Source organism: Pelodiscus sinensis, chromosome 5 (genome assembly GCF_052426305.1).
Source record: "Pelodiscus sinensis isolate ZL-2025 chromosome 5, ASM5242630v1, whole genome shotgun sequence".
Classification (NCBI taxonomy): domain Eukaryota; kingdom Metazoa; phylum Chordata; order Testudines; family Trionychidae; genus Pelodiscus; species Pelodiscus sinensis.
Genome location: NC_143056.1, coordinates 14629465 through 14650766, shown reverse-complemented (window position 1 = coordinate 14650766; position 21302 = coordinate 14629465). Strand labels below are relative to the sequence as shown.

At 43.4% G+C, this 21302-nt stretch overlaps 1 protein-coding gene across 1 annotated transcript in view; it reads left to right on the top strand.

Moving 5' to 3' along the window:
• The window catches only part of KCNH5 (potassium voltage-gated channel subfamily H member 5), a 228276-nt gene that overhangs the window by 77068 nt on the left and 129906 nt on the right, over positions 1-21302 (top strand). The window contains exon 7 of the mRNA XM_075926373.2: positions 3675-4104. Coding sequence (XP_075782488.2) covers positions 3675-4104 — 430 coding nt within the window. The remainder of the gene's footprint in view (positions 1-3674; positions 4105-21302) is intronic.

Sequence of the window (21302 nt, the reverse complement as noted above, 5' to 3'; positions counted from 1 at the left end):
TTACCAACCTACCAGTTACACAATAATTCTCAGGAGATTTATTTTTTGGTTAGAGGAAGCACCAAAGTTATCCATTCACACCCAACACTATTTAAACACATGAGTAGTCTCACTGATTTCAATAGGAAATTCTCACTTGCTTAAACTTAAGTACATGCATATGTGTGTTGCTGACATGGGGCCTCTGTAGAAAAGACTTGTTAAACTGCTTGCCTTCGCGGTTTAAGCAAACTGTAAATCTCTTTTTACTTGTCTTAAAACAAGTGATCCAGCTAAATCAGCTTTGAGACTAGCAGGACATTTGAGCATATTTCACAGTAGTACTATTTCAGGTAAGGCATATATCAACAGCTGTTAAAATTGAATGTTCCCCTTTGTTTTATAGTGTGACTAGCAGGTGTACCCAGTGTTGCTCAGGTCTTTAACTGTAGAAATGTTTGGGGTAGTTTTTTTTTTAAATTAAAAGGAAAATGTCAATGTTTTATTTAAGTGACTGTCCAGGGTAGGAGGTTGAGAAGTGGAGGGTTGGTCTTAGATGAAGGGGTTGGGAGTGTGGGGGGACTCAGGGCAAGTGGTGGGGGTGCAGGAGTCAGGCAGGGGACTGGAGGTGTGGGCGTGGCCTCGGGGCAGGGGGTGGCAGGTACAGGAGTGAGGGTAGGGGAGTGGCACAGTTGGGGGACTCAGAGCAAGGGGTGGAGGGTGGTGGAGTGAGGGCAGGAGGTGAAGGCCTCAAGGCACAGGGGTGAGCTGTGTATGTGTGTGGGGGCTCAGCAGGGAGTGGGAGGTGCAGGATTCAGAACAGGGCTGGGGGCGGAAGCTTACTGGGGCCACCTGAGGTAGTGAGGGTGGTGCTGCTCCAGTGGCAGGTCCGCGCAGGAGACTGGGGTTGTACTCCCTTGGGCCAGGGTTTCACTCCCTGGCTCGTGACTCCTCTTGTGGGAGGGGCTATGGGAAGCCAACCCAACCTCCAACTTGTCAGCCCCGGCCTCCAGCTGCTCTTCCCTGCCCTGCAGCTGTTCGGGAAGGTGGGGTTCCAGAGGGAGTGAGGCTCCAATAATCTTCCCTAGACTCAAGATGCCCCTCCTGGACTGCAGCAAGTTTTGGGGGCACAAGGCTCCAGGAAAGGGCTGGGGTGTGCTCTCTGGCCCCTGGGATGGTACTGGCAGGTCAAGAGTGGTGAGGCTGGTGGGTTGGGAAGCTCCCCCGTCCTTTGCTGTTTGGAGCAGAGAAATTGCCTAGTCTGGCGGCCAGCCACGTGGAGCCTTGTATGCAGCTGGCCAGTCTCTTGCTGCCGCCCCTACTGGTCACTCTGCAGTATCTCATCCCTCTTCTCTGCCCCCTCCCTTTCCATGTTCTGGAAATCATTCCCATTCCAAGCACTTCCTGTTTTCCTGCCTGTTTTCGTGCTACTTTGGGCTACTGACCCAGTTTCCAGTGTGTGTTGATAGTAACCCTGAGAGAGACTATAGGGCACTCCTGAGGGGCCCTGGAGAGAGAAATCAGACAGGGTGCTATGGAAATATTTCTGGTCACACAGGGTGAATCTACACAGCAAGGCAAAAGCTGAATTAAGCTATGCAACTTGAGCTACATCAGTTGTGTAGTTTAAGTTGAAATAGCTTAACTCAGCTTTTGGCACTGTCTACACAGCAGGAAATTGAAGAACGCTCTTCCTTTCACTTCCCTTATTCCTTGTTACCGGAGGGTTACAGGAGTCAGAGTAAGAAATCCTCCAGCTCGTCGTCATTTCAAAATAATGACTTGCAGTGTAGATATTCTCTTTATTTTGGAATAATGTCTGTTGTTCAGAAATACCGCTGCTGTGTAGACATAATAATCAGGAAGCCAGGCAAATAGTGTTCCCAGTACGGAGCCTCTAAGGGAAGTAAGGTTTTTTTGATGCTGAAATTAACTCCAGGAATTCCACTATTTCATAGTTTGATAATATGATTAACTAATGTTTTGACTAGACTAATTCATTACAGCAATTTAATTTTAGCATAGAAACTCAGAACGTTTGCCTCATTACATTAAATATCTTAAATTTTATTATATGGCTTCCTCATATATTATATTAGAATGTACCACTTCCATTTTGAATAGCTAGTTAATTTAATTGCAGAAGTTACTTATATCACGGGATTACAATAAATTCAGAAGTTTCTTTTTCTTTGATTTTTTTTGTATGTATAACTCCCACTAAAACCAACTTTCAGATGGGTAGTCATGTTAGTTTGTTTCAGCAACAACAACAAGGAATTCTGTGGCACTTTGAAGACTAACACTTTTTGGGGGGCATAATCTTTTGTGGGATGGCACCCACTTCAATAAACGTGCTTCTTCATGCATCTGATGAAGTGAACTCCAGCCCACAAAAGCTTATGCCCTAATACATTTATTAGCCTTTAAGGTGCTAGAGAACTCATTTTTATTAAAACCACTGTGAACCATGCTTGCATTCAGGGAAATATACATGCTTTCTGCTCCTTCCCAGATGTTTCCATTACCGTTTAATATTTCTCTGTGCTTCTATTTCCTAAGTATTTGTGTTTCCATTTATTTGTACTTTTTTCTTGAAGAAAATTACTGTAGGGAAGTACCTAGTGTTGACCAGCAAGTAAATGCTCTCTCATGTACATTTGTGACTAGTGGCTCTTGGTGTATATGTACTATCCAGGGCAGTTGGCTGTCAGTTATTAGGTAAATATCACACCCTCAGAATTAGTGAGCTGGATATATGGAGGAAATCAAGATTGCATTGCATGAAACTACAAATAAGGGAAGTAATCTTTCCTGGCTCAGGATATTACCCAGTCATTTACTGATGGGTGATATGGTAGAAGGTTCCCCTGTGTGCAAATTGTTTCATGGCTGTCCTTTACAGGTTGTCTTGTACCTTTATCTGAAGCATGTGGCACAGAATATTATACATGATGATCCATTGGCTGATTCAATATGGCAATTCTGTGTTCTTATTGACTTCCTGCAATTAGTGCAGTTTATTAAAAAGCTTAGGCTAGTCTACACTACACCTCCTGTTGATCTAACCTACACAATTTCAGCTACACAAAAAGTGAAGCTGAAGTCAACATACTTAACCTGGTATCTTCCCTGTGGTAAGGTCAGCAAGGGCTGCTCTCCCATCAATTCCAGGTACTCTTCTCATCCTGGAGGAGTACCAGAGGTGACAGGAGAACACTCGGAGGTAGATTTATCATGTCTGAGCAGACGCAGTAAATCAACCGCCGGTGGACTGTTTGCTGTAGCGTTAATCCACTGTGTAATGGAAACAAGCCCTTAAAGAGGACTCTTTGATCATGTACTTAAATGTGGACCTGTTCCCACTGAAATCCATGCCAAACCTCCATTTGACTTTAAAATAGTAAAGGTTTGGGCCTTTTGCCCGTTTTTTCTTATTTACTCTTGAACTCCCTAATGCTATTTCAGTTCCCCTAAGAGAACTGATATGGCCTAGCTCATTGGCTTGTCTAGTAAGCGCTGAACTTGACCTAGACTACGGAGGTTTTTGTGAGTTTACAATCCTCTCTTCTCTAGAACATTAAGAAAATATTTAATGAAGGGTTACTTAGAGCAAATGTGGGAGTTGCTATATTACATGCTGTTTTAATCAGTATCATATTTCTGATGATATAATGGAACTTACTCTTTTCTAGGGAATCAGCAGCCTCTTCAGCTCCTTAAAAGTGGTGCGACTCCTACGGCTTGGTCGCGTTGCCAGGAAACTGGACCATTATCTGGAATATGGTGCTGCAGTACTAGTGCTATTGGTCTGCGTGTTTGGACTAGTAGCCCACTGGCTAGCATGTATATGGTACAGCATTGGGGACTACGAAGTCATAGATGAAGTCACGAATACAATCAAAACAGACAGCTGGCTCTACCAGTTGGCTTTGAGTATAGGGGCACCCTATCGGTACAATAACAGCGGCTCAGGGCAGTGGGAAGGAGGCCCCAGCAAAGACTCCTTGTATATATCTTCTCTATACTTTACCATGACAAGCCTTACAACAATAGGATTTGGAAACATAGCTCCAACCACAGATGGAGAGAAGATTTTTTCAGTGGCCATGATGATGGTTGGCTGTAAGTAGAATCATTTTTATTTTATTTTATTTTGCATATAGATCCTTGCTTTAGTACAATATTAAAATAAAAGTATTTAAACCAAATGCACTGGATCATTGTACTGATAATAATTGGTTTCATTTTAAGCTTCTTGTGCTTGGCATCAGCACTCTTGGTACATAGAATATATTTTAGCATCTTCCAGTGCAGGTAAATAACACGGGAATAAAGCTGAAATGACCACAAAAATTGAATTAAGCGTGTGATTAGATTGCAAGGTATAAAGTAATGAGGCTAGGATATCTTTCCATTTTAAAGATCATTTTGAGTGCATTTCAAGAGTCTTAATTTGCATTTGGTTAAAATCTGCACACTCCCACACAGTGCCCAGCTGAAATTAGTCCATAATGTTAAAACAATCATTCTCTTCAAGGTGTGTTCGCTGTTTGTCCAAAAGCATAATGACTGGGTAAGGTGGTTGTGCTTTTTACTGTGTTGGCTTGGTTTTACTGTAAGCTCTATTTTTATCTCTTGAGAACAGTAACTTTTGTCACCATGGAAGCTGAAAGTAGAAGAGTTCATTGCAAGTCACTATATTGTACCTCTTCTCCATTTCCTGCTGTTTCACAGCTCCTCTAAAATAACTTTAAAATGACTGTACAAAGGAGACTTTCTCGGGTTTTTTGTTTTTTTTATTGTTTTTTTTTTTACTGTCTAGGCAAGAACACCAGGCAACTCTGTTTGGTGAGACGTTATCTTCAAAATATGGCATTGTTTGAGAGGTTGGCAAACTATAGCAAAGGGCTCTTGAAAAAAATATAATAAATATTAATATAATGTGGGGGAAAGAGGCACATATTTTACTGTTCAACAATCATGATCCTTGGTACGTCTATTAATGCTTTGCTTTTTCTAAGCTATGGACAACCACTTAATGATTATATAACACGGGTGCAAACAAAACCTTTCAAAATAGGATTTGCCTAATCTCTTTGCTAATTAGCTCAGCTAACACCATGGGTCCATTTTTGCAAAATACTGAATTGTATAAAAGCCACTTTCCTGAAGCTCCTCAAGTTATTCAATCTATTTACTATTTTTAGTTTTTTCTGTTTGTTTTAAAGAGCAGGGGATTAGCAGTCAGTCTGCCTGCTTATGATGTGCTGTGATACAATTTGTTTAATGAGTCTTTTTACAATTTGCTTTTAATGTGCTTCAGTGAACCTTACAATGTATAAAAATCAACTCCCAAAAGCTAGATTGTTTTTGAGCTACTGTGTATATACCCTAGAAACTATACAAATGGTGACTAGTTACACATTTTTTGTTGGTGGTGCCTGATTCTATGTGCATATCTCTTGAGTACTGGGACAATAGAATGGTTTTACAACATTTTCAGTAGTTCAGTAATCTTATTTTCCTTGCTTCTTTTGGAGAGCTCTAATGCTGTGCAGAGGAAGGGATTTGTACAGGGAATTCAACAGTGTCATTAAATGACCTGAAGCAGGGCAGGAGAAGTAATAAAAAAAGGAGGATATGGAGCTTGTCACCTTTGCATTTCCTGAAACTGGACCCACTGGACATATTGTTGCTACATTCTTCTTTGAAACATATCAGAGATAAGAACGAGTCTGACAAAAAATCTTTTCCCATCCAAGAGGCTGTTGTTGATAGTGATCCTAAGCGTTATCAAAGTGACACACAGGCACGGCGCATCACCATTTTGGCAGAAACTCAAAATGGTGCCTGCAGAATTATCCATGGGAATCGGTGACTGGGTTTGCAAGGATTAGGATGAAGTGGGAGTGAGCCTAAAAATCTGCCTGTCCAGAGAATGAACAGCAAGGGGACAAAATCCTGCCTCTCTTTCTAGTGTGTAATCTCATTGGCTTGGGGGTGGCTTTTGTTATGTGAGAAAGGTGAGCAGCATTTTGCCTATAAAAGGGAGACAGAGTAGAATCCATTTAAAAAAATATTAAATCTGTGGAAGCTTGGATCTCTTGTAAATATAATAGCAAATGCTTGAGGATCTGATTGTCAGAGCTGGATGTGCATGCCCAATGGTGTGGATCTAATTTGTGCATCCAGGTATCATAATTGTGAGTAAATTGCACTTAAATCTAAATAAAATTGGTCACTTGATGCTTACATGGCTAGTTAGATGGCTAACTAGCTTATGCTTTGCAGTCATGGGATTTGCATGTGTTTATTAGGCGACTGGATGTGTATTGGAGTGTGCACATATTAACAATCTGAGTGTGTGAAAACCAAAATGGAACTATACAAAGTGTGAAAAACATGCAGGAGAGGCTGTAATAAGTAGAAAAGAATTTTTTCCTTTGGGAGACTCTAAACTATAGTGCTAATCCTGTAAATGTTTGCTAATACCAGTAGTTGGTATTGGCAACATTTTTCTAACTGCCAAATAAATGTCTTAAGCTTAGCACTGGAAACAGAGATAGTAATTTATCACAATCCCAATGGCCTGCACATGCAGTCTTCCTCTATGAAAGAAATTTGTTGCTATAATCAATGAGTAGGGATTTGTTGTGCAAGCCAGAAGTGTGCTATTTTCAGTAGTGAAGTTATATGGCGCAGGAAGATGTATCTGGAGCAATTGCATGAATGATCAGTATTACAGAAGGGTATACATTTAACAACTAATGAAGCAAGAAGTCTGTGCAGCTGACAGCACAAATTGCTGTGTGGAAAAACAAAGTGAATGTGGTTGGCTGTGCATCTGGCAGATCTTTGGTCACCTGACTGTTCATTGAGGTCATGCTCGCTTAGCAGGTTGTTCAGCCTTTCCTCGTTCATCAGAGAGAGCTTTTAACACCTCTGCTCTGTGCTCATGGAATGTACCTTGGTTTTCTTCTTAGTCCATTTTGGTGTTTAAAGCTAAGTTATTTTTTTTGTTTGTTTGCTGTATCTGAACTTAAAAAGAAAACAAGAAACTACAGTAAGCAGTACTGCTTTTATTGCCAGGCACCTGTGATTCTTGAGTGAAGTTTGGGCTGTTTAAATGTGTTTTTGTTATTTTTGGAGGCAGAAAGTACATTGGGAATTCAAAGCAAAATGAGCTATAATAAATTGATTAGGTCATTGCATCTCCTCTACTGCACGGATCGGAGAGAGTGGATATGTCTGTCCAGTGTCTTGCCTGAAGCAGCAGTATCCTGTCCCGGATGAGGGACCTTTCCCGCAAGCCTCCCATTAACTCCTAGCAGCTTACACTCTCCCCTTATGTATTCCTGTTTCTTCCTTTGTGACTTCCTCTGACAGAGTCCCTAGATCTGCCATTGATATCAAGAGTAACTGAGTGGACTTGGTCAGTTTCACATCACTGAACATGTTGGGGAATGAACCCGAGGTGTGTGACCAGAAATGTGAAATTTACCAAATCCGGTGACTTTCATTATGAAGTCCATGGCTTGGGTTGCAGACCTGCTACTTAGGGATGCTAAATATAGTTTAATTGATGAATTTTCTGTCAATTAGTCAATCAGCAGGGGAGCTGCAGTGGGGTTAACTCTCGGGTCAGGAGCTAACCCCACTATAGCTCTGCCTTTTAAATGTATTAACAGCCGACAAGCACTTAATACATTTAAAAGTCTGAAGCACAGCAGGGCAGACCCTGCATGAGCCAGCACATCTGATTGCAGGCTCGTGCCAGTCCATCCCCGCTGTGCACCAGCCTTAAATGTAAAAAGGCTGGAGCGCAGTGGGCAGACCCGATGTGAGCCAGGAATCAGCTGTCCTGGTTCGCACTGGGTCCCCCCCTCCCCCCACTGCACTTCTGATTTTTAAATGTATTTAAAAAGCAGAGGTGCAGCATCTGGAACTGGGTGTGAGCCGGGAATCAGCTGATTTCTGGCTCATACCCGGTCCCAGCTATTCCCCTGCTCCCTGTGGAGATGGTGCTGGGGGGAACTGGCTTTTAAGTCAGCTGCCCCTATCACTGGCTCCTCAGATAGAGGCATCAAGAGGGGAGAGGAGTGACTAGTCGAGGGACTAGTTGACTATCTGATAAGCTTTTGCTAATCGTATAGTCAACTAGTCACTCTCATCCCTACAAAGAACCTTACAGGAGAAGCTTGAGAAGAAAGAATAACAGAGATGGAAAGAGGCAAAGGGGGAAAAGAGGGGAAGGAAGAAGCTGTAGGAAGATGGGGATGCAAGGAGAATGCAGACAAAGCATCAGGAAACAGAAAAGAGCACTGGGATGAGCAGGGAGAGGGTGGATTAGAGACACAAATTCAGCACAGTGCTTCATTCCTACTTTCTACCTTGCTGCCAATTGTAGAAGAGAATGGGTTCTTTGGAAAAAGAGCTTTTTTTTTCTTCCCTGAAAGAGCCCTGTCTAGACTGCAGTTTTTTTTAAAACCCTTTTTCGTAAAAGTGCTCTCGCATGATTATGCAAATGAAGCATGAGATTTGTAAATCTGCACTTCATTTGAATTTTCGATAGGGCTCATTTTACATTCCTCTTTCAAAAGAGGATTGTGATTTAGACGTCGCCTCGGAGAGGGCGTGGTGTGGGCAGGGAGGAAATAAACGACTTTGGAGGGAGTTGTTCTGTCCATAGGCCCGTGGAGGTTCTGGCTCATGAATTTTTCTACAGAATTTAGAATGCTTGTGCTGTTGTATAGCTCTGCCGCCTTCTGAGATCTGCAAACCACTCCTCCTTACTCGGATGCTACTTTTGGGGCCCCCGGTGTGAATGGGTTGTGTCTTACTACTGGTGGAAATACTGACAATAGAAGCCCACAGTGCAGCCCCCTATTTCACATACGCATCAGCATCTCAACTGGGCAACATCAAAGTTGAGTGCTTGCCTCTCTGTGGGGATTGTGGTGCTGCAGTATTTCCTCCAATAAGCGTATGATTGTAGCTGTGTTATTGCAGACACCCAAGACAATGAGGCTATGTCTAAACTGGCATGATTTTGCACGAGAACTCTTTTGCGGAAGAGTTCTTGTGCAAAAACTCATCCAGAAGAGAGCGTTTACACTGGCATGTGCCTTTACGCAAGAGATGTGCTTTTGCGCAAGAGCATCCATGCCAGTGTAGACACTCTCTTGCGCAAGAAAGCTCGGATGGCCATTTTAACCATAGGGCTTTCTTGCGCAAGAAATACATGTTGCCTGTCTACACTGGCCTCTTGCGCAAGAACAGTTGCGCAAGAGGGCTTATTTCTGAGCGGGAGCATCATAGTTCTTGCGCAAGAAGCACTGATTTCATACATTAGAATGTCAGCGTTCTTTCGCAAGAACTCCCTGCCAATGTAGATGGGCAGCAAGTTTTTGCGCAAAAGCTGCTGCTCTTGCGCAAGATTGCACCGTGTAGACACAGCCTGAATGTAAAGTTTTTAGCCCCTAGAAGAACCTTGATGTTCTGTTTGGCCATTCTAGACCCGCTATTGTAATACATAGTTCAGGCATCCATTTAGAGTAAAAATAGTTTTATTTTCTGGTTTGTGTTCTTTAGTTTTTTATGTTGTCATCCTTCAAAGAATCACAGGGTTTAAATTACAGAGGGCACAGTTTGCTAATTCAAACTAGTTTTGTGAGGGCTCATCCTAATTTATTAGGCTGTAAACCATTTTCTCCGGCAACTTTGTCTGTTTCTAGTAGTTACAGCAGCAATTTTCACAGAGTGCAATTGCAGAGTATTATCATGAGAGTTGCTATCTGCCTTCAAAGTCAAAAGGATGACAATTCTTTTGGCATTAAGCATATACACTGTGATGCCTTGCATTTGTAGAGTGGAAGCAGTGAAAACGTAATCATTTACTATAGTTATGATTCAGCCTAGTTACTAATTGTGGGAGGCTTTAATTTAGGTAATCTTCCCCTATTTTAGTTTTGCAAGCTTGAGAGACATTTATTGCTGAAAGTGGGTCAGGTGTTCTCATCTGATACACCTTTCCTTGTAAAAGAGCCCTTCCTCATGAGCTGTAGGTGAACAGGGCTGAAACAGGAGCATCTGAAGGCTTCCTACACCTCAGGTTTGCTTTTTCCTCAGGTTCTGATCCCTTGTTTGGGAGTGTGACCTAGTCTGTTTCCAATACTAAGATAAGTTGTTATTGCTAAATGCTAGCAAATTAATTCTTCATTCCAGAGGTGTTAGGTTTTTTTTAATTGTTTCAGGGATGTTCATCAGTTCATTTTCAGCAGACTGTAGCTAGCCACTAGGGTGCTGTGTGAGTGACCCATGCAGGGTTATCTAGAAGCTGTGTTAAGCAATGGCAAAACCTTTGCACCAGTTAAACAGCGTATGATGCATTAATTGGAAGCAGCAGTTTGTCTGGCAGATCTCCAGGCAAGCAGTCCCAAGGGTCTGTAGGATTTAGTTTTAATTCCTATGAAAATATATTTGATAGAGCAACACCCAGCAAAAATCATTACCGGGAATGGAGATTAAATCCTACTTACCACAGTAACAAATAGCAGGCTTGCAAGGGCACATGCGTGAGGAATTTTATGGCCAGAGGAAGGTACTGCAGTGTATGTCTAACCCATGAATAAAATATGGCACTGTTAAAGCTCTCCTGTATGTAACTAACCCACATATGATACAGAAGTTTCTTTCTTCTGCCTTTCCCATCAGGAATGGGAGGTGTGGGATGGACGCGATTCCTTCTTGCCTTCTCTGGTCTTCTGCAGGGCAGAAGAGTTTTTGACTTATGTGGAGCCAGTGGAGAGGTCTAACTCTCTCTGATCCCTTTGGGTCGATCCAAATTGCATTGTAAACATGGGTCTATGGGACCTGCATGTGTGGACTCCACATCCCTAAATCTTAGGGTTGCCAGGTGTCCGGTATTGACCTGGACAGTCGGGTATTTTCCTCCTGTCTGGTAAAATTCAGAAAGTACCAGACACCTGAAATGTCTGGTATTTTCTGATTTTTTTTTTCTTTTTCCCCTGGCCAGGAGGTGAAAATACCGGACTGCCTGGGTTAATACCGGACTGCCTGGGTTAATACCGGACTCCTTGGGTTAATACCGGACACCTGGCAACCCTACACACACTCAGCAACTGGGCCCACCCCCCTCCACCTCCTGGTTTCGCAGGGGAGCTTTCTGGCCTGGAGCAGGAAGAGAAGATGGTGGATGGCAGTCGTCCACCTGTTAGGGCCAAAAAGTCTCAAAGACATTTCTTAAAGGGGCCATGCTGGTTTTTTATTATTTTATTTTATTTTATTTTATTTTATTTTTTTGCTCAACAACTTTGGACTCCCCCCTTTTTTTTCTCAACAGAATTTTTTCCCCGGTGGGTTTTTGGGGGGGGGGGGGGGAGAGCAGGGGAGTGTTCAGTATTTTTGGTTAAACCATCTGGCAACCCTACCAAGTCTTCAAATTACATGTTAAACTTGGGTTTACAGGTCCCGGTCAGGGTCTCTCACCTGTGTGAATGCGTCCATTCTGCACTACACAGCACATCCATGCTAGTGTGCCTGTGCTGCACCACACAGACTCTGTGCCTTGGGACCACAACTGAGCTGAGTCCACACTGCAAAAGGAGAGGGCTTGCACTTGAGTTATGGCAGGGTTTGTGCTAGAACCCAGGTGCTGAGTGTTTGCTGACCTGACTCAGAAAGATTTGTGTGTGTCTGTATGTGTGTGTGTGTCTGTGTGGGGAATTTTGGGCTCAACTCAAGGGTGAGAGTCCAGGTTTACAGTTCAGTATAGACCTATTCTTTGAGATCCTGGCAAGTACAGGCCTGTGGGTGGGAAAAGGGAGGGCCCTTTGCTGTTCCTTTAAACAAGAGCAGTGCGAACTGCCAGATAGCTGTAGCTGATGCTGTTAAAATAGACCACGGTTGCAGCACCCACAAATGTGACTGGCCATCTGTTGAAAGCAGCATATGTGCTAGGAGGTTGGTCCGCAAACCTTGTCTCTTTAAAGAGGTGGCATATAGGCTGGCTTTATAGCTGGCCTCCTTTCCTAGCAGTTATTTGAGTACTATACAGAGATCCTGCTCTGCGTCTTGACTAGAAGAGGGAGCTGTCTGCCTGGTTTGCACCCATTCCTCCTCCCAGCATGGTGCCCAAGTGCAGGATTGAGCCCTGCCTTGCTTGTGGACACTGGACTGTTTTGTAAAACCTGAAACCACTGTGTGGCTTGGCACCCGCTCCACTGATTGGCACCAGCCCAGGGAGGCTTACTACGGGAGCACCAGGAGTGTTGCAGGTTGGGATTGAAGTGCGTTGGCCAAGCCGATAGGTTTCCTGCACCGTGCCCCTCACGTACGCGCAGAACTCTCCCAGAAAAGGGTGGACTGCAAGGCTATGGTCTGCCCCAGTGAAATGTTTAAGAGGCAGGGCACTTGCTAAAAATGGCCAACTGTGATGTGGGTAGAATGAAGCCTGTCAGGATCAAAGGGTGGCGCTGGTGGTAGCCTTCTGACAAAGGTGGAGCAGAACTGTCACCGTTCTGTTTGAGTGTTCGCTGGAGGCTTGTCTTGTGATGAGAGGACTAGAGTTTGGATGACGGGGGCTGACAGAGGTTTCCTGGCTCTTCATAGGCATCCAACACTGTGGTCACAGGGATGCCACAGAATAAGTCAGGTCTGGTTCCTCTTCATGCAGAACTCCCCTTCCACCTCGTTCTAAGCTGACTTCTTGTCAGGCTAAGGGGTCAGTGGGTTTTCCAGGAGAGCTGTTGGAATGTGTTTTCTAGCTGGCTTAAGCAGGTTGCCAGCTTGGTGAGATTTGGGCTCAGCCTGCGCACCCTGGGAAGTCTGTTCAGTAATCCCAGATCCTCCGTCAAGCATGTCCTGCCCACAACGATTGCAAGTTCATAGGTGAGGTCATTCACCTGATGCATTGCCACTGTCACTGAGCAGATAAAGAGCAGCATGAGAGAGAGAGATGAGTTTAGGTCAGATGAAGGACTCAACTCTCTATCTGGACCAGGCTCTTGGTTGCCTTGCAGTGTAGTCATGAATTCATGTGGATAAGCAGAGAGCTGGATGCTGCAAGCTGCTCTGACTGCAGCATCTGAGTGTTCTTTAGGGTCAGTGCCAGGTGGCGTAGGCTGCAGTGAGAGCGGGGTAGACGTGAGGCACATGAATCACTGCCACTAGACCTGAATCAGAGAGATCCTAGGGACAGCAGGGCGAAAGGGAAAGAAGGGTGGACGCTGCTGTAAGCAGACAAAGAAGGGTGGCAGGGAATCTTATAAGGAGCCAACCCCACTCCCCACCACTTGGATTCCTGGGGTGAGAGAAACCTTGTGAGAGGTAATGGCCTGGTTTCTGCCACTATCCTTCTCTATAAAACACGCACTGATTTTGATCTTTTCCAGGTAGGCCATGAATTGAATTGGTGACAGCCGTGTAACAATGCTCTGACTGAGCAGTTTAAATCAGTCATGTACCGGCATTTGATTTAATTGTCTTGTGCTGCTGATAAACTTTGCTTGTGTTAAACACGATTGCCCTGGCCATCTTGAGTGAAGTCCCGTCTTAAACAGGAGGAGTTACTTTGGGGCCACCCAAAGAAGCTTTCATCCATGTGTTGCACACCAAAGCCCTGAGGCATAAGAACTGCCAGACTCGGGCAGACCAAAGGTCCATCTAGTATCCTGTCTTCCGACAATGGCCAATGCCAGGTGCCCCAAAGGGATTGAACAGAACAGGGAATGATCAATAATCCATCCCCTGTCACCCATTCCCAGCTTCAGGCAAATGGAAGTTAGGGTCACCTCAGAACAGAGCAACCCAACACATGGCCCATTTGTTTGTGGCCCATGGTATGGGTTTGGGTTTATGTGAGGCTCAACACACATGGCCTCCACTGGGAACACGCTCCACAACAGCAGGTAAATATAACGGTCTTCTGTTGATATGTGTTTTAGTAGTTAAATTGGTAGAAATTGGGTAAATATTGCATTTTCTTAATACCATCAGAACTGGCTTAAATGGGACCTGCATGATGTATAGTCTGGCCTTAATCTTTGTATTCATGCCCGTCAGTGTGAAAGAAGCTATTCACATATATTTGCATGTATATACAACCGCACTTAAGTGACGGCCCTCAGTATGTGCTGTGAGTATCATTGTGGCCCCCAGGGCTTCCAGAGTCGAGTAGCCCTGCCTCAGTGCATAGTTTTGCATTCCTGCCCAAAATGAGACTTAGCGTTTTAAGTTAATTAAATACTTTATGACATTTTTATTTTTTTATCATCTTGAGTATTAATCAGTTTAAACAAAAACAAGCCTGAATCATAGAATACTAGAACTGGAAGGGACCTTGAGAGAGAGAGAGAGAGAGAGGGAGAGAGAGGGAGAGAGGGAGAGAGAGAGGGAGAGAGAGGGAGATATATATATTTCACAACCTCTCTAGGCAATTTATTCCAGTGTTTAACAATCCTGCCGGGAAGTTTTTCCTAATGTCCAGCCAAACCCAAAACCCCCTTGCTGCAATTTAAGCCCATTGCTTCTTGTCCTATCATCAGAGGCCAAGGAGAACAATTTTTCTTCCTTCTCCTTGTAACACCATTTTAGGTACTTGAAAGCTGTTATCATGTCCTCTCTGTCTTCTCTTTTGCAAACTAAACAAACCCAGTTCTTTTAGTCTTCCCTCAAAGGTCATGTTTCCTAGATCTTTAATCACTTTTGTTGCTCTTCTCTGGACCTTCTCCAGTTTATCTGCATCTTTCTTGAATTGTGGTGCCCAGAACTGGACACAATAGTCCAACTGAAGCCTAATCAGTGCAGAGTAGAGCGGAAGAATGACTTCTGGTGTCTTGCTGACAACACTCCTGCTAATGCATCCCACCTTTTCATATGTGCTTTTTTTTTTTTTTTTTTATAGCAGTGTCCTACTGTTGACTCATATTTGCTTTGGTCCACTATAACCCTTTCTGCAGTACTCTGCCTTAAAAAAAAAAAAATGGACACCTCCTATTCAGGATGTGTGAAACTGATTGTTCCTCCCTAAGCGGAGTACTTTGCATTTGTCCTTATTAAACTTTGTAGTATTTACCTCAGACTATTTCTCCAGTTTGTCCAGATGTTTGTAGTTCCCAGTGTTACATGTATCCCTGAAACTCCTTCCAGTGTTGTTGTTTCACAACCATATTTGTTTGTTTCATTTCCCTCTTGCTTTGGTGAAAAAATTCATACAAATAACGGGGTAACTGGCTGACTCTACTTGGAAAAAATATAGTCTACTAGAAGACTTACCTAGCATTGCCCAGGTCCAGCCTGCGGAAAGTGAGGCGGTGGGAGGAGGCATGGAACCTTCCCGCTGGCATTCCCTGGGCCTGGACTGGGGTGCAGAGGGGAGGGGCTATGCAGGCTGGCTCCCTACAGTGTTCCCCATGCCTGGGCAGAGGGTGGAAAAGAGGGGTGGGCATGCTAAGCGGACCAGCGGGTCTGGGGGGGCAGGTTGTGGCTTTTGTGAGGGGGAGAGTGGGGGGGGCTGCACTGCCCAGCCCTGGCATTGCTCCCTGGGCATGTGTGGCTGGCAGGGCTCCCCACCCTCAGTCCCATCACTGTGGCCAAAGGACAGGGGGAAGGGTTTGGGGCAGAGGGACCACTTATCTGAGCCAGTAACTGGCAAGGTGGTGAACTCTTGCCTCAGCTGGCCACTCTCTTACTGGTGCAGCTGCCCCCGCTGGTCACTCTGCAGTGCTCACAGCTCCCCAGCTGTCACTGTGCAGTATTACGTCCTTCCAATCAGCCCCCTCCCTTTCTATGTTATGGAAAACAATTGAATTCCAGGCACATCCCATTTTCCTGGCACATGTTAGGAGAAGAGGAAGCTGCATACCAAAATTGGTGGTCTTCGCTGCTACTGTTTAGGAGCAATTCTTGAACAAACAGACTCGCAGACAGACTCACGGGCAGATGCGCAAATCCTTAAAGAAAGATAGATAGATATGTAAATATCCAACTGATTGGACAAGAGGTTTTCAACGTGATCGGCCGTGACTTCCTTGAAACACTTGCTGCCCCTCTAGCATCGATAAACGGGAATTGGGCCTAAGGGCACTCCCACCCAGATTCTGTGAGAATTTCTGGTATGGAAAAGGTGGAAAATCATTGGATTATATGTAAAGTGCTATCAAATGCACGAAATATCCAAGCTGAAAAACCAGGGCTGTTTTTTTCCCCTTGAGTGTCTTGCAGTTATAGTGATCTTATCTGTTACATGTAGCAATTGCCGGTAAAATATTTTCAGCCAGAATTGTTTCGGGGCAGTTCTCAGCTTTGCAGCCTTAATGTTCTCTAAATATATGATGGTATTTTATATGGAATTCTCTAACAGTTGAGGGAAGAGTCTCACTTTAAGAACGAGCAGTCTGAATTAAACAGCAGTAGAATTACTCCTGGAACTCAGAAGAACTGGAAGAATCAGGTCATTCAGCACCCTTTCATGAATGCTCAGTCTGCAAGGAGTGGAGAAGACACAATGGATTTTCTTGACAGAAGAACTGTGGGTGTGTTCTCTTTTGTTTTGCTTGTGTGCGTAAATAGTGTCAGGTTTAAAAATATCCAGGCGGTTAGTTTGTAGCAAAAACATAGTGTGGCTTTAATTCAAACAGCTGTACACTATAAAACAGCCTCTTTGGCATGTTGGTGGAATTCTTGTGAAGTTCTATCTAGAGCTTTAGTTTTGTTATAATTGGGTTGATTCATTTCAAAGGATTTATGGTCTTTATGGAGAGGGCAGGGATTAAGACAGGAAAGAAAGAAGAAAAGGTATTTAGCTGTGTAATATGTTACCTAAAATGACTGAAAGTTACTTAGTGATAGATTTTTTTTTAAAGCCCAAATGTGTATGGGAGAACATCTAGCAGTGCATCTGCCTATTTACAGGTTATGCAGCTGAACAAATGAAATATTTATGTGCTAATGGTGTGGTGGTGCTCACATATTCCTGATAAACCCACAACATCTCTATTTCTCAGGAAACAAGGGTTTTAATTACTCATCTAGACCCCAGAAGACGTAGTGTGCTATGTTAGATGGGTAAATAAATCCAGTACCCCACTAGGCCATTTAGCTGTGGGTTTTTAATTTACAAGTTTAGTTGCAGATGACTTCATTAAGTCAAACAGTAAATTGAATGATTAAAGCCCTGATCCTGCAGGGAGTCCTGTGTGGGTGGATCCTCTGCAGAGCCCCATCAAAATAAGTAGGGCCTTGTATGAGGACTCAAGTATGTCCTCAGACCTTATAGCAGCTTTGGGGCCTTATAGCAGAATGTACATTGTCAGCAGGCTTCCACTTTGTATGCCTGCTCGCTATGCACGTCAATTTCCAAATGGGTATTTTCATTTTGTCTCCTTTATAACTCTGCTCTGAAGCGTCTCTAGCCCAGCGTTTCTTCGTGTGTTCTGCGGAGAGAACAGAATTCAAAATGGCTGCCCTTAAGGGACAAGCTTCCTATTTTTCCTGAACAACTTTTTTCCCTGGGGGCTTTTTTTTTCCCCTCAACAAAAAAAATCTTTGGTGTTCCCTATTAAAAAAAAAAAGTGTGTGTGTGTGTGTGTGTGTGTGTGTGTGTGTGTGTATGTATATATATATATATATATATATATATATATATATATATATATAAAATTGGTGTTCCTCAGTCTTAAAAAGTTTAAGAAACACTGTTCTAGCCTCTGTTTGCCAGAAGCTGGGAATGGGGTGGGGGGAGGAGGGAGCGGCACAGGATGGGTCACTTGATGGTAACCTCATCTGTTAATTCCCTCTGAAGCACCCGGCATTGGCCAATGATGGAAGACAGGACATCAGGCTAGATGGACCTTTGGTCTGACCTACAGGTGTTTTTATGTAATAATTAACTTTTTTTTTTTCCTGAAACCAAGAACTCTAGTGTCCAAATGTATGGCATTGGGGTTAGGAGGCGAGGTGGGGTCTTGGAGAGCAGGATTTAAGAAGCAAGCCACAATATGAAAAATTGGAGAGCCTCTGCCCTAAAGAAATGCTGACCTTTAATTTAAATCAAGGCTTCCCTATGCTCAGATTTTGCTCTTTTAAAATGTCAGCAATAGAGAAAAAAAGTAACATCTTTATATCTCTGGGTAGGTGTAAACATCTGAAAATGACTGAGACTAATGAGTTTGACAGTAGGAAATAAAGTTCCAGCCCAATGGGAGGGAACAGTGCAGTATAGTAGCATTGCAAGTTAATCACATTGTTGTCATGCAGTAACACCGTGTGCTTAGTGTTTATGAAGAGTCTTAAAGTGCTTTGGACAGAACTTTAAAATGCGGACACTCTAAAATGTGGATTCCGATTGCATTTGATGGCCACGCCAGAACCCCTATCAGATTTCCCCTCAGTGCCTGCATGTTTTCCTCATGTCTTCAGTCCGTGTGACATGGCTCTGATGGAATCCAGCCCCAACCCTCCATATACTCACAGCCTTAGGTGTTCCCTGCTGGATGGAGAGCCAGCATCTCTCTCTTCTTTCTCCTCCTCTGTGCAGTGCTTTGTGCAGGGACTGTGTTGAGGACAGGGCACTCATTGTTAGCTGATGAGAATGTAATTCACTAATATTTTGGTATTTTGGGAAATGGTACAAGGAGTATTTAACAGAAGAAATGGTGACTAGTAGCTCGCTAGTGCGTGTGTGTATTTTCTCACGCATTTAAACAAGTGAACAAAACAAGTAAAAACAATCCAAACCCCAAAATGATGTTTTTAAATTTGAAATGTAAACAAATAAGAAAGAACCTCTATTTTTTTTTATTTCAAATTTTGTTGTGGAAAATCCTGAAGAAATTTGGCCAATTTTTTGAACAGAACAATTTTTCCATTTCTTTTGAATAATTCTTTTGTGAAAATAAATTGGAATTTTGGACCAGTGCTGCTGCTCATGTTTAAACAGTATTAAAATAAGATGGAAATAAATTATGCACATTATTTTATGATGCTGATGTCACAAGTGATGTCACTTCACATCGGGGTGCCTTTTGTTGCCTGAAAGCTCCGCAATATCATTTAAAAAAATTCTTTTCCTCTTCTATAAAACAGCTCTACAAAATGGCATGTTGTGGTTCTAGGTGTGCTGCTTCTCAGTGAAAGGAGGAAAAAAAGATTACTTTTAAGTGGTTACAACTCTTTGTGATTTTTTTTTTAATGCAAAATGTCCTTTTTCTGCTCCACATTCCCCAGCATTTTGTAATGTGGGCCAAGTAGTGTATCTTCCGCCAACCTCATTCTTGGAAATGGTTGATCCGTTTTGCAACAAAAATATCGGCCCAAGGAAGTCACCTGGCTGGGTGTTTTCAACCCACATGCTTCTGGTTTGGCAAAGTTAGAAGCATTTGAAAATGGGGTCTCATAATGGGAAATGTGAGGCAATTATGTGGTGCTACCAGTCTTGCCCGTAATACATCTGCATATATGTGTATAATACAGAGAATACCATTGCATTGTAAAACTTGAATTCCAGTGCTTTTACAAGATTCATTGTGGTCATTGAGGATAGCAGAAACATACCAAGTATTACAAGCAAATAATTCAAAAAATTAAATTAAATGGCTATAGAATTCAAATCAAGCCTCTTTACTTGCTCATCACAAGGGCTACAGACACAGATCATTTAATAGAAATGTGCTATATGATTTGCTTCATTGACTAAAACACCTAGGCCTTGATTCAGAAAAGCATTTATGTATAGTCCTAAATTCAGCCCCATTCAGAAGAGCATTTAACCACATGCTCAGTAGATTTCCTGAATTAGGGGGATACTTTCCTGAATTAGGGCTGTAATCATTGCTTCAGTTTAAGCACATGACTAATTCCATTCACCTTAGTGCTGCTTCAAGTGACGCATGTCCTGGATTGATCCTGTAGTGAAGGAATTGTTCTGCATTTAAGGTGTATGGGTGGGAGCAGCTAAGTGAATTGGGTGCATACCGTCATTGAAAGTCAATGGAACCTGTATTGCTAATTCATGTAAGTGCTTCTGAAGAACTCACCATCCTACAGACATAAAATACGCAGGCATTATTTTTTCATGGGGTGTTAGAATGACATAGCAATGCATTTTGACTCCATATACTAAAGATATCACAGATTTTCCATTGTTTGCCCCCTAAATAATAATAATGGTATATGTTTGTGCATAGATTTCTAAGTTCTTTACAAAGAGCCAAACCTGAGCAAGTAGGAGGACTAGACTGGGACAGCCATTTTTAAAGAAGCGCACATTGAGGTGTAGAGAAAGGAAGTGACATGTCCAAGTCCACTCAGAATGTCAGTGGCAGAGTTGGGACTAAACCTGAGCTCTCCTGATTTACAGGCCCCAGTACACTAGCCTCCTGACCATTAGATGTCCTCTTTTTATGGATGCATAGAGATAACGATGAGGATGCCTGTGAATGTCAGGCATTTTTGACACGCTTCAGAAACAGACTAACATGACTACCCCTCTGATAGACAGCAGTGGCAATGTTATTACCAGCTTCCCTCTGGTTACTACTGACTCTCATTCAGGCAGACATTTTCCGCCTGAGTTTATAGTCCACCTTTGCCAAAGGAAATGCAGAGTTATATTCAGTCAGACAGGAACTTTCCATATTCGCTCTTTTAAAAAAAAAAAAAAAAAAAAGATTGCTGAAAGTGAAGAAAAGAAGCACAGAAAAAACTTTTGGTTGCCAGCATCAATGCTGTGTCTGAATTCATTGCAAGCGTTACAGGGTCCGATTCCTAAATAATGGAAGGTGGGTCATACAAGAAAGGATACAGTTGAAAATGAGGAAGACGAATGTCTCAGGGAAACAAGTGATTAGGGAACCGTTTCTCTCATCTGCACGCTCTGCAAGGCATGGTGCCCTCAGGGAAAAACCTGGCCAGGCTTTCATCCCACGCACTCCATCGGCCGGTGGTTTGCTAGGAGGGGTGTGTGAGTGGAGGGAGGTGTCACGCCCTGGAGCTAGCTAGAACATATGCTGCTGCATGCTGATCTTGATTAAAAGTGAAATGAAGATTGCCTGGCAGCCCACTGTGCGACTTGGGGAGGGGGGGGGGCTCATGCGGCTGGTGCCATTTGGTTCCTCATCCCTCGTGACTCTAAAGCAGGGGTGGGCGAGACAGCCTTCACGGGCCGGATGAGGCCCGCCAAGCTGGCTGATCCAGCCTACGGCCACCCTGCCACTCCCTAGCCCCCAGGTCAATTGAGACCCTGGGACGGGTGAGTGCAACAAGTCCCCTTCCCCGCTAGGGGTGTGCGGCACCAGCGGGAA